The sequence below is a fragment of the Cenococcum geophilum genome (genome assembly GCF_001692895.1).
Source record: "Cenococcum geophilum 1.58 unplaced genomic scaffold K441scaffold_3, whole genome shotgun sequence".
Taxonomy (NCBI): Eukaryota; Fungi; Ascomycota; class Dothideomycetes; order Gloniales; family Gloniaceae; genus Cenococcum; species Cenococcum geophilum.
The window spans coordinates 5,813,007-5,823,838 of NW_027137561.1; the positions used below are offsets into that span (position 1 = coordinate 5,813,007).

General features: G+C 49.1%; 7 protein-coding genes across 7 annotated transcripts; 2 read left to right on the forward strand and 5 right to left on the reverse strand.

The window, feature by feature from the left end:
* Positions 1 to 391: 391 nt before the first annotated feature.
* On the forward strand, positions 392 to 1,760 carry K441DRAFT_536997 (enoyl-CoA hydratase/isomerase; the record flags this gene model as incomplete). Its single annotated transcript, XM_067642450.1, has 3 exons — positions 392 to 815; positions 1,210 to 1,442; positions 1,482 to 1,760. 3 exons carry the CDS (start codon positions 392 to 394, stop codon positions 1,758 to 1,760), a joined length of 936 nt encoding a protein of 311 aa, XP_067509607.1.
* Positions 1,761 to 1,778: 18 nt separating this feature from the next.
* K441DRAFT_702760 (uncharacterized protein) lies at positions 1,779 to 2,988 on the reverse strand. The gene is made up of 3 exons (XM_067653423.1): positions 2,866 to 2,988; positions 2,557 to 2,813; positions 1,779 to 2,506 (listed from the first exon to the last, which is right to left on the reverse strand). Exons 1-3 carry the CDS (start codon positions 2,903 to 2,905, stop codon positions 2,039 to 2,041), a joined length of 765 nt encoding a protein of 254 aa, XP_067509608.1. The 5' UTR covers positions 2,906 to 2,988; the 3' UTR covers positions 1,779 to 2,038.
* A 116-nt stretch (positions 2,989 to 3,104) lies between these two features.
* On the forward strand, positions 3,105 to 4,688 carry K441DRAFT_602268 (DUF618-domain-containing protein; the record flags this gene model as incomplete). Its single annotated transcript, XM_067645260.1, has 4 exons — positions 3,105 to 3,305; positions 3,362 to 3,453; positions 3,513 to 3,713; positions 3,763 to 4,688. Exons 1-4 carry the CDS (start codon positions 3,208 to 3,210, stop codon positions 4,686 to 4,688), a joined length of 1,317 nt encoding a protein of 438 aa, XP_067509609.1. The 5' UTR covers positions 3,105 to 3,207.
* A 369-nt stretch (positions 4,689 to 5,057) lies between these two features.
* On the reverse strand, positions 5,058 to 6,783 carry K441DRAFT_673545 (uncharacterized protein; the record flags this gene model as incomplete). Its single annotated transcript, XM_067650659.1, has 4 exons — positions 5,058 to 5,562; positions 5,615 to 6,057; positions 6,148 to 6,702; positions 6,760 to 6,783. The coding sequence occupies 4 exons, from the start codon at positions 6,781 to 6,783 to the stop codon at positions 5,058 to 5,060; spliced, it is 1,527 nt and encodes a 508-aa protein (XP_067509610.1).
* Positions 6,784 to 7,091: 308 nt separating this feature from the next.
* Positions 7,092 to 8,072, reverse strand: K441DRAFT_652505 (uncharacterized protein). Its single transcript, XM_067647381.1, has 2 exons — positions 7,711 to 8,072; positions 7,092 to 7,585 (listed from the first exon to the last, which is right to left on the reverse strand). The coding sequence occupies exon 2, from the start codon at positions 7,572 to 7,574 to the stop codon at positions 7,323 to 7,325; it is 252 nt and encodes an 83-aa protein (XP_067509611.1). The 5' UTR covers positions 7,575 to 7,585; positions 7,711 to 8,072; the 3' UTR covers positions 7,092 to 7,322.
* K441DRAFT_652509 (uncharacterized protein) lies at positions 7,833 to 8,280 on the reverse strand. Its single transcript, XM_067647382.1, has one exon. It carries the CDS (start codon positions 8,267 to 8,269, stop codon positions 7,862 to 7,864), a length of 408 nt encoding a protein of 135 aa, XP_067509612.1. The 5' UTR covers positions 8,270 to 8,280; the 3' UTR covers positions 7,833 to 7,861.
* Positions 8,281 to 8,694: 414 nt separating this feature from the next.
* K441DRAFT_168530 (uncharacterized protein) lies at positions 8,695 to 9,428 on the reverse strand. Its single transcript, XM_067640302.1, has one exon. It carries the CDS (start codon positions 9,202 to 9,204, stop codon positions 8,818 to 8,820), a length of 387 nt encoding a protein of 128 aa, XP_067509613.1. The 5' UTR covers positions 9,205 to 9,428; the 3' UTR covers positions 8,695 to 8,817.
* Positions 9,429 to 10,832: the final 1,404 nt, after the last annotated feature.

Below are 10,832 nucleotides of genomic sequence, written 5' to 3' on the forward strand. Positions count from 1 at the left end.
ATGCACATCAATGACTGTAAATGCTTCTGAACGGAAATTTTGCACCCCGTTGACTCCACTAGTCGTAAGAGGTTTCATGCAGATGCGCTAGGAGGAGAACGGGCGGTGACTGCTTGGCCATGTAAGCATGCTACTTCAAAAGCAAAAGTAGAGTTTAAGGTTGGGCTTTGAGTCGGACGAGTGCTCGGAAGTTTATGGTAAAGTATGAAGTGCTTTTGGTGTGTTATATATGGCTGACATAAGGGCGGCACAACGTCCGACCCTGGAGAAAGCGAGGCCGCACAAGCAAAGGTATGAGCTGATATGGAGCCAAGTGTTAGATGGTAGAAGCTTCGAAACTCTCTTCATTTACTCATAAGATCTTTCGGTTCATATTTCGATGTCCACAACAATGGCAATCCTTCCCAACCTCCCTGCACGTGCTGCGTTCCTTCAGCTTGATAACTTCGCCCGCCGCAATGCACTCTCCTTGTCTGTTCTTCGCTCCCTGCGCTCTCAACTCATCACATTCAATACCACACATAGCGGTAAAGTACATATCCTCCCACCATTCAAACCCTCCTTGCTTTCCAGGCTCGAAGCACATGACCCAGAATATGCTTGGCTGGTGGACGCCGAAGTCTGGAGAAGAGAGAGGGAGCGATTACCCAAAGTAATTGTGCTGCGAAGCAGTGGTGGTGTTTTCTGTTCAGGTCATGATTTGAAAGAGCTGAGGGGTCTATCCCATGATGAAGTTAAAGAAACATTTGCACTGTGCGCGGAAGTGATGTCTTTAATCCGGCGATCTCCAGCGCCGGTTGTAGGAATTATATCAGGTAAAGGCCACTGAAATCATCTATGATATCTATACTACCTCACCCCCATCAGTATCCCGTGTGAAAACAAAGAGCTAGGAGCAAGGTACCACATATTAGGGATGTTCTCCGTATCTTAAAGCCGGAGTTCAGAGGTTACGACGCATGTGAGGAGCTGTATGCCACCTAAAGGTGCCAAGCGTATTTGTGAAATCTTTCAGAAGAATTATTTCTATCTGAGCTTGTTTCATCTGAAACGCCATTAATGCCTTATTATCATATCCGAACTGCTCAATGCTATCAAAGTCCTCGAAATGCCCAATCACGTTTTCTATTTTATCTATCAATGTTGCTTAGGAGTTCTCAAGAAATTTCTATCAATAAGCCTCCTTCTACTGATATGCTTTCAACATAGGTCTCGCAACAGCCGCCGGCGCTCAACTCGCCCTCACAACAGACTTTCCTATTGCTCTCGCCTCAACCCCATTCCAACTTCCCGGCGCCTCTATTGGCCTCCCCTGCACATCCCCAGTGACCGCCGTATCCCGACGTATAAACCCCGCCCTGGCGTATCGTATGCTTGCCACAGCCGAGGAAGTGCGTGCCGATCAACTTGGCGGTGCTGTGGACGTAGTTCCGGACCCTCCGGTCACGCTTGATGAAACCGGAAATGAAAAACCACGGGAGGGAGATTATTTCAGGGCGCTGCAAGCACTGTCAGACCGGGTAGAAGAAGTGGTGGGAAGGTTGGAGGGCAAGGCGGCACAGCCGGCCGCACTAGCGAAGTGGGCGTTCTGGACGCAATTGGGGATTACGGGTGTGAATCGTGACCAAAAAGGGGGTGATGGTTATGAAGATGCTGCTGAATGGGCGGGAAGGATGATGGCGTTGCATGCGAGATCTGAGGATGCGGAAGAAGGAATGTCTGCCTTTGTAGAGAAAAGAGTGCCGGTTTGGAAAACGTAACCGTAGATCATGGTGGGAGGCACTCAATGAGGGTCATTAATGGGTTGATGCAAAAACTATTAACACATTGATTTTCTGAATAAACTGTACCTTCTGGAAACCGCTGAGAGAATGGACGCCTGAAGACATTCAACAGGAACGCCAAAGCCATGTAAACCCCCACGGAAGCGCTTCAAAAGCAGTAAATCGTCCTAAGTTCATCTGCTACCTCACTTCGACATCCCGCAATTAATCCTGATCTCATTCCCCTCATCCGCATATCTATCAGGTTTTACCGTCTAGTAGCCCGTCGCACCAGGAGCCTTTTCATCTTTCCGCAAGTTCACCAATATTTCTCTAAACCTCTGCTTCTCACTTCCACTAGCTCCTCCCTTCACACCCTTCCCACTCAAATCAACTAGCTTAGCAATTCTTTCCCAGCTTGTGCCACCAGCTGCAGTGTCTTCCCTGGAGTTGAGGAATTCCTCCTCTTCGCGGCGTGACTGCGCGATCTGCTTCTCCCTCTTGTTGTTGTAGTTCTCGTAGAAGTCGTCAATAGCCTCTTGAGCGTCCTTGACGGTCTGCTGCTTGCGTGTCATGGACACTTCATCACGATGTTGGAGAGCGAGGTCGCGCCGCTCGCGCCATTCGCGAATAACATCAGGCTCCGGCGACTCGGCCCGAGGCGTCACAGAATAGTTTGATGTTGGCGCGCCGGGGAGGTAGGGGAGTGTGCTGCCGGTTATGGTTCCGCCGGGCGCCATATGCTACAAGTATAATTAGCATGTTGCCCAGACATATTTGAAGTGAGACTCACATTGTTTGTTGTGTCTATCTCTGGGAATGAATCTTCAAACCCCATCATCACTTCTCCACCGACTTTGGCTTGGTATTCACCTCCGCCTAGCAGGTCGTCGTCACCGCCGTCCTCGACTGTGGCTAGTTTGTTGTTGAGCGAAACGAATTGGTTGGCATCTTCACCTAGTAAAGCTCGTTCTCGGGAGAGAAAGTCATCACCATCTGTTACGTCGCCAGCGAGATCGAAGTTCGCGTCGCCTCTAGCTTCAGTGTGACCTAGAATAGGATTAGTGAGGAAGCTGAGTATTTTAGGTGCCTATTAGCATACCAGCGTCAATCTCGTCTAATGAAGGAAATCGGTCAGCCATGTTGTATGTGAGCGTGAGGATGGTTTTGAGGAATGGGCAGGCTTTAGAGCGATTGCGCGAATGAGACTGGGCAAAGGGGATTGTTTGATGCAATTCAAGATGTTGCGGATGGTGGCCCAGGAGTTGAGGCTCAGCGGAAAATTCCGGCGCCGAAAGTAGCTCACGCTTCAGACCACCATTATCCATTCATGCCCGTCAACATTACAGTGTTTTCTTAACACATTGACATATAGCCCCCGCTTTCCCATTATAAAAAAAAAGCCCCATCTGTGAGAGTTGTTTGAGTGACATCCGCATTTGCCATGGCGTACACAGATGATGCTGTGAAAGCGAAGCTCTCCGCGCTCAATGAGACCCAGGAGGGCATTGTGACTGTCGCTCAGTGGATCATGTTTCATCGGTAACGTCTCTGCGAGCTCGTTTTCAGGGGATTCAGTAGCTAATAAATATGCATAGGAGACACGCCGATCGAACCGCACAACTATGGATGCAAAGGCTGAAAGACTCTACGGCCAGCAAGAGGCTAAATATGATATATTTGGCAAATGGTAGGACAAAGCATCCCCTCAGCCAGCGATGTATAGTAACTAATGCTTCCGCTTGACAGAGGTCGTCCAGCAATCGAAAGCGCGCCGAAAGAACGAGTTCGTGAACGCATTTACTCCAATCGTAGCGGAGGCCACGACAATAGCATACAAAGGCTCTACAAACGACGTTCAGCAGAAGTTGCGGCGTGTCATAGAAGTCTGGCGACAGCGCCAAATATTTGACCTCCAAACCCAAGAAAGTATCGAGAAACAAATCGATGGTACTCCTCTCCATCATTCCCTCCTTTATCCCATCTTTCTAACATGGAGCAGAAGTTGATCGTACCCGTGGCTCGGGCAAAAAGCCAGCCCTTGGCGGTTCTCTCTTCCAAAACTCAGGCTCTTCAGCACCAGCAGAGCTCCAACCGCTGATCCCGCTACAAACCCAACTCACCAAGGCGGAAGTCATCTCCAAGCCGGCGATTACCAGCGCAAATGACGAATATGAAAAGCTCACAAGTCCGTCGAACCCGATTCCAACCCCTCCTGTCCACGCAGCCCGCCTATCCGCCCTGCTCAAAAATCTTGCAAATGCCGAAGGCGCTGTGGCTGAAAGCATCAAAGCCCGCCAATCGCTCATTTCCGGGCTGGAGAAAATGTTGGAGACGAACCGGGCAGCTCTCGTGGAGGAACAAACGCAGCACGCAGAACTTGCGACACGCAAAACCGCTATTGAGGGCAGAAAGCGCGAAGTTGAAGATGGAATTATGCGCGGTTTGTCTGCTGCTGAGACAGCCGCTCTGTCAGTGACGCCCATCCCCGGGAGCACGACACCTGAATTGGAGCCTCCTCGCCCAAACGTGGAAGAACTGACTCCGCCGCCTGTGGAATCGTTCACGCCTGTTGGCACGCCTTCCGCATACCCGACCGATGATCCGGATGAAAATTTTCACGAAGCTGTGACACATCCCGTCGAGCCAGTCGTAGTTCCAGCGCCTGTGCAAGCAGATGTCGTCATGAAATATTCAAGCCCCACAACTGCGATAGCTCCTGGTGCCGATTTGTTGTCGAGCCTGACGCACGGGAGAAGTGAGGACGGTGTCAATGCGCACAACACGGTGCATCCGGGCTCTGGAGGCTCTTACAAGCGGAGGAAGTTGAGCAGGCCTAGTGTGGATGATGAATTCGCAGCATTTGCGGGAGATGATGCGATGGCTGGGATCGATGCTGATGTTGCTGGGATGTTAGAGGGTTAGTAAGTATTGAGGGTTAGTAGGTGATCAGGTTGTGAAGTTTTTCACTGGGCGGTTGAAAATAAGGAGTAAACTTGCGTTGATGGTCTGGGAAGTTATTCAATCCATTGATGTATATCTCCTCGCATTTTACCAATTAGCCTGCGGCATGACTGATTGGCTAGAGGATAACACAGGCTTTAAAACATGCAAAATAGTCTTGTAAGTTAGCGATTGCATACATATATAAGGTATTTACAGCTTCTGAGATCATTTCATTCCGTCGTGAGTCCGTTTCCGGTTGCCCTTGAAATCTTCTACAAAATCAGTCATAAATTTCATACCTTTTAAATAAGGAAGAGTAAACAGCCCACACTGATTTGATCATACTTTTCAGTCCATCTCTATTATTTCCTCCACTTTCCCTGGCATACGCCCCGTCTTCTCGATCTCCTCCATCGCTTTCTTACCCTCCTCCGTCGTAGCATCGATGACTCCTTCCTCGAGACTCAGCATGCCACCCTCGCTCAACTTCCCCACCACCTCTTCTGCATCTTCGACGCTCATCTTCGCGAGAACCTTGTTGACCTCGTCCAGCTTTCCGCTCTCCAAAGCTCTCCGCAATCCAGGCGGGAATTCTTCAAAGATCTTGCGCGCAGCTTCCTGCTCAGCTCTCTCAGCCGGATCTGTGGCTGTTGGCGTAGCCAGTGGTACAGCAATGTTGATAGTTGTGTTTGGATCAACAGCATGCAGTTGGATCTGCTCGACTGCTTCGGATGAAGCTGGGTTCTTCGCACGCTCTGCAGCAATCTCAGCAGCACGGATATGAATGCGGCCATAGGTCTGATTAACATCGTCCGTAAACAGTTTTTGGGCCTGGTGGTCCTTCGTCGTGACGCTTATGAAAAGTTAGCGGCTAGATTGGAATAGAATATCCAGACGAGACAAACCGTTTGAAGAACATCTGGACGCCATCACGCCCACCCAGCTGCCGGCAGTATTGTATCAGAAGAGCTTGATGCACACATTGCCGTGCGTGCTTGTGCTTCCCTTCAAGTTCGCTATTGAAGGCTTCGACGAGCAGGCCGTCCGTTTCCCGCTCGGCAAGAATTTTCGGATGCTCTAAGATGAATCGGAGACAGGCGCTGTAGTCCCCAACTTTGATCTTTGCGAACTCCTTGCCGAGAGGGCTAGCTTCAACAGAGTCCTCATCGTCGTTATTGCTGCCTTCCTCGATGTCAGCATCAGCGCCTGAAGATTGACCTGTGTCAGTGCGAGTGAGGGGATCGCGTTTTAGGGCTCCCGGGTTTAAGACCTCGACAGTAGAGGTGGGCTTGCCGGAAGTTGAGGATTCGGGCTTTGGGGTGGATTTGGCCGACTGTTCGTGGGCGACCTAGGGAAGGTTCTGTTAGCTCTAAGAAATTTAAGACATGAGAATGTTCGTAATGGTTGAAATAGCCCCGGGCAGTTTCAAGGGACTCACACTCGAGTAGTCGAAGCCTGTGTGGATGTCATCACTCGTGATATGCCTCTTCTCATCTCTCTCCAGCTCCGCCAATTTCGCCAGCAATTCCTTCTGTAGACCCTCAACCTTCGCCCTGTGAACTCCCAGCTCCTTGACGAACCCATTCAGCCGATCTTCCGTCTTCGAGTCATCCACTTCCTTTTTCACTTGATCCACCAGTGCCGCCATCATCTTAGAATAGGTAGGTTTGTCTTCAATCTTGTCATGTACGCCCGGAGGAGGAGGTGGTGGTTGGTCCTCCGCGGGGTCCCCTGCCGATTCTATTAAGGACCGGAAGACGAGCTCATCAGCGCTCTGGGAGCTAGCCTTGTGGGATTTGAGGGCTGTGAGGAGGCGGTCGATGCGGAGGATGAGACCATCGTTGATTATCCGTTCGTACTTGAGTGTAGTTATTCGGTGTCGCCGGTGTTCTCGTTCTTGGTGGATCTGGGCTTGCTTTGCGCGGATGAATGACTTCTTGTCCACGTTTGGGTGGACTTCGATGTCGGAATCGTCACTGATTTCGAGGGCGTCCTAAGGTCGAAATGGAGTGAGAACATGACCCTAGCGATTGATATTCCATGTACGTACCCATTTGCTATAATCCACAACCATCTTTGCGGAGGTTATGGGTAATGGGTGGGGGTTGGTGGGGTGATGCGGAAGGTATTTGTTGTATGGGAGGTGGAGCGGTATGTTCTCTTTGCTTAAAATAACTAATATGCTTTCTTAAGCATCAATTTGACAATTAAAAGGGTATTTGAAAACAGCGTTGAGGCAGAATCCGGGTCCTGGTCTATTATGTCTTGCTCCCCCAACGGAATATTCTTTGACGTTCCCTAGGAGCTTGGGCCACGCCGCCCTTCTAATGGCGACTATCCCTCTGTGAAGGCCTGACTAAAATCATGCTCATAATTCTGAAGCTTGCGATAGACACAAGCATCTAATCCAGATGCGTGCAGTGAGATCTCGTAGCTCAAAGGACTAGGTCGACCTATATCTCTCCGGACTATGACTATTTATCAACATATTTCTTATAATCGTGTTCTTTTTCATAGGCCCATTACATTCAATTCAGGGATGTTAATGCTACTTATCCAGCACATAGCCCTTCATATTCAGTTCAAACTTTCTCGCGCTTCTCAACAACAGTTTCACCCGGTGCTTTCTCTTCCCAGAACAGCTTTTTCTTCATCAGGCGCATGTTTAATCCCAACCGCACCACCTCCAATTTTGTCCGCAATGACACGATACGACGGGACGAAGTTGACAGCAAGCGCATAAGTCCAAGCACCGACCATGAACTGTAGCCTCCCTTCCTTAGTATGCTTACCTAGACCCCGAATTCCGAGTGCCACGATGGTCGGGAAACAAACAGATCCAAAGAATAGGGTTAGGTATAGCATGGCTTAGAAATGTTAGTATTACTCAAGTATATATTTGCCGGCCCTAGGAGCTTACAGATGTCAATGTTGTCTCCTTGGGTAGTCGAGGCTGAGACGAACGCGATGACCGCCGAAAAGGTATGCTAAAAAGACCCAGTGAGACCGGACGAATTTCATAATCAATGTCCCTGAGAACCTGCCAACAGCGAAAGCGCCTTGAGCGCCGGCTAGAAACTTTGCACCAAGGGCACTGGAAGTGTTTGGACGGGTCTCAACTGCGTAGTTTATGAAGTGCGCCACCACAGCAACTATTTGAGGCTAATGATCTCATGTTCTAGAAGAGAAGTACTGACCTTGAGCACCGTAATAGCAGAACTGAGTAAGTGCGACGTATGGTGTTCTAGAACGTCTTCTCTTCTTCTCCAAGGTGAGTGAGCTTTGCCTGGCGTTCCATATCGGCGTCTGTGACCTCGGATCGACGAGTCATTCGCTTGGGACCCAGTATCAGGGGCGGTCAGATCATCGAGCGCACTAGCACCTTCGAAATCTTTTAGGGACATGCTAAATATATCCAGTTCATTTTGCATTTGTGCAATTGCGGCTTCATCTACTGGGTGTTCGCAGCGTGGGTGGCACCGCCTGTGATGAATGTCGATTATGTCCCCGAGAATTACCATAAGTGGTAGGAAGTATTCGAAGAAACCAACACCAGTCATCCTGGTAGGCGGCCCATGACAACGGTTATTGGTCGCTGCAGAGACATCCATATCCAAACCCTGCCATATTCTCTCTGGTAAGGGCTGGAATACCTGGCACCTAGCATCGGGAATCCTTAATGCTGCATTGTATGATAAGCACTTATGCCGATCTACAGCATACAAAAGCCACCACACTCGACGTCTTTCCTCCTTTGCTTCTTCGAGAGCAAGCAACAAGGCATTTTCTTGTGTTCCGTTTACTAAGTGTGAGGCTGTGTCAGTCTCTAAATTCGTCGGATCAATCTCCCGATTGAGGCCCATTTTCTCTATGGTCGAAAGAGCTTTGAAACACCATTTCAAACTATCGTGTTTGAAATCACCACCAAAAACCACGATGGTGAGAAGAGTAAATGTCAGGACGTCATCTAAGAGACCAGATGCGGACTTGCCGGATTGCGGTGTACGACCGAATTTCGTATTGCTATTAGAAAGGCGAGTGTCTGTGACTGTGCCTATACGTTAGATTCCAAATTGTTTAGTAAGACAAGCATTGCCATAGCTAGCGTTCAATTTTTACGCTCACAAGCTAATGGAACAAGTAACGTAAGACAAACAGTGTAAAGTCCATCAAGAATCTTTTCCTTTGCCATTGGAGAGCTCTTAAGAACCTGAGCATCGGAGGTTTGAGTAGAAACCCATAGCATTGCAGCGAGGGCAGGCGAAGGTTTGCGTGGGTTGGCTGAGCAGATCATCGACTTCTTTCGAAAAATTCGATTAAGCACGTACGGAGAGGCGTATTGGAATAGAGAGCTGAAAGGCTCCGTGAAATACAAGTTAAGCACGTCGCACGCAACAGAATCGGGAATAATTGAATTGGTATAGGGTAGAAGAGGGAGCAGAACAGGATAGTGACACCCCTTCACAGTTGTATCTTTCATCCCAGGTTGTAGCATCCCTCTGCATGATGCAGTCGTCGGTCTCTCTAAGGAGGCTGTTCTGATCCGAGAAAATCCATTTGCGGTATCATAGGGTGTTGGGAAGACTTGAGAGAAATCAAAGACTGGAGGGTGGGATGCATTTCCTGGGGTAGGCAGGCTACTCAGTCCCCGATCCAGCGCTGCATGGAGATCAAAAGGTCCAGGGCTTGGAATAACACCGGGCACTGGGGTACAACTTCGGTTCGAGGATGCGTGAAGAGGAAGATGGCCAGAGTCGTTGAGGCTCTGTTGATAGGGGTGAAGGAAGTGCTGGAAATACTGTTCTAGCTCCCCATAGTATCCTCGAATCTGTGACTGAGATCCTCCAACGAGAAGAATTTCTGGAGAAGCATTGGTAAAAGGTGTATTGGAATAAAGTTGATCGGATTGCAACTCCTGGGAGTGCAGTGAACCAGTAGGCTGGATGGAACCGCCGATAGCATTTAGTTCATCGGCAGGCAACACAGAAGGTTCTCGGACTTCGGACGCATCGCTTGCCCCGAACGAAGCACCGTTGTTGCTCAAAGTTTATTCGGAAGACGTAGTCTCCTGGGTACGCTGGCGCTCTTTCTCTGCCCTCAATGCTGCTAGAATTCTACCTCCGTTTTTGAGGACGATTATACTCACAAAGACGGTCATAGTCTAGTTGTTTGAACACGGAAATATATCAGAATTGAAAGAAAACTGTTTGTGTTCCATTTCAAAAACGTGTCTCTTACCTACGATGTTGGCTACGACTAATGTCAGAACTGTTTCCTCACCATCGAATATGATGCTTACCAGGGCACGTTACCTCACATCTGCTCCTTCAAGCCCTGCAACGGTCACAGGCCCTCCCAACCCGCTTTCGACCGTTGGCGGTTCGGCTAATAGGAGCGGACGTTTGCGAGTTGGCCATCGGCTTTTGGGCTACACGCACATTGGATGGAAATATCGGACGCTCCCCTCAATGCACGTCTCCAGGACGGATTTTATAGGGTCGCTTACGGATGATAAAGCTGAATTCGGGCTTGGACGGTTGATAGTAGCCAATTGTGGCACGCGCCGTATTCGCCTAATAGAAGACAAGGGATCGCCCCCAGAGGTGGCTTCGCGAAGCCTGGAGGAACTCTGCTCCGACGACCATAAACGAAAGGGTTGGTCTGAAATACGTCAATAGCGCCGAATTTGAAAGTGTAGGTGTGATTAAGGGCTTTTTAACCCCAGGGCTCTGGCCAAGCCAAACGCCGAGCAGCGGAGGCAGTGCATCACCGCCACAACGCCACACTCAAGACCGTTTATTCCAACACCAACTACAGTTCCCCCATTTCCTCTATTCTTCAATCCCAGGAAGTAGACCCTTAACGTATGTATGTATGTATATATATTCTATTATAGCCATGCACCATCTAGGGTATGGGCCGTTATAGAGCGCTAACTAAATACTTCCTACTATTAACATGCTTGCTCTAGTTCAGAAGCCAACTATAAGAACTATATATCCATTACCTAACGCCGTACTTAACCAAGGAAATAAAGGAAAGTAATATATTACTATTTAGAAGAAAGTTAGAGTTTAGAGGCGAGCCCAAGTAAGTAGTTTTTAACGCCTTGTGTCCGTAGGG

Bases quoted from the DNA above. Each gene is read 5' to 3' on its own strand.
- K441DRAFT_168530 (XM_067640302.1), bottom strand. From the start codon at position 9,204: ATGCTACAACCTGGGATGAAAGATACAACTGTGAAGGGGTGTCACTAT.
- K441DRAFT_652505 (XM_067647381.1), bottom strand. From the start codon at position 7,574: ATGCTATACCTAACCCTATTCTTTGGATCTGTTTGTTTCCCGACCATC.
- K441DRAFT_652509 (XM_067647382.1), bottom strand. From the start codon at position 8,269: ATGACTGGTGTTGGTTTCTTCGAATACTTCCTACCACTTATGGTAATT.
- K441DRAFT_702760 (XM_067653423.1), bottom strand. From the start codon at position 2,905: ATGGCTGACCGATTTCCTTCATTAGACGAGATTGACGCTG. The intron at 2,814-2,865 runs GTATGCTAATAG...ATCCTATTCTAG, and splicing joins ATTAGACGAGATTGACGCTG to GTCACACTGAAGCTAGAGGC. The intron at 2,507-2,556 runs GTGAGTCTCACT...TTATACTTGTAG, and splicing joins AGATAGACACAACAAACAAT to CATATGGCGCCCGGCGGAAC.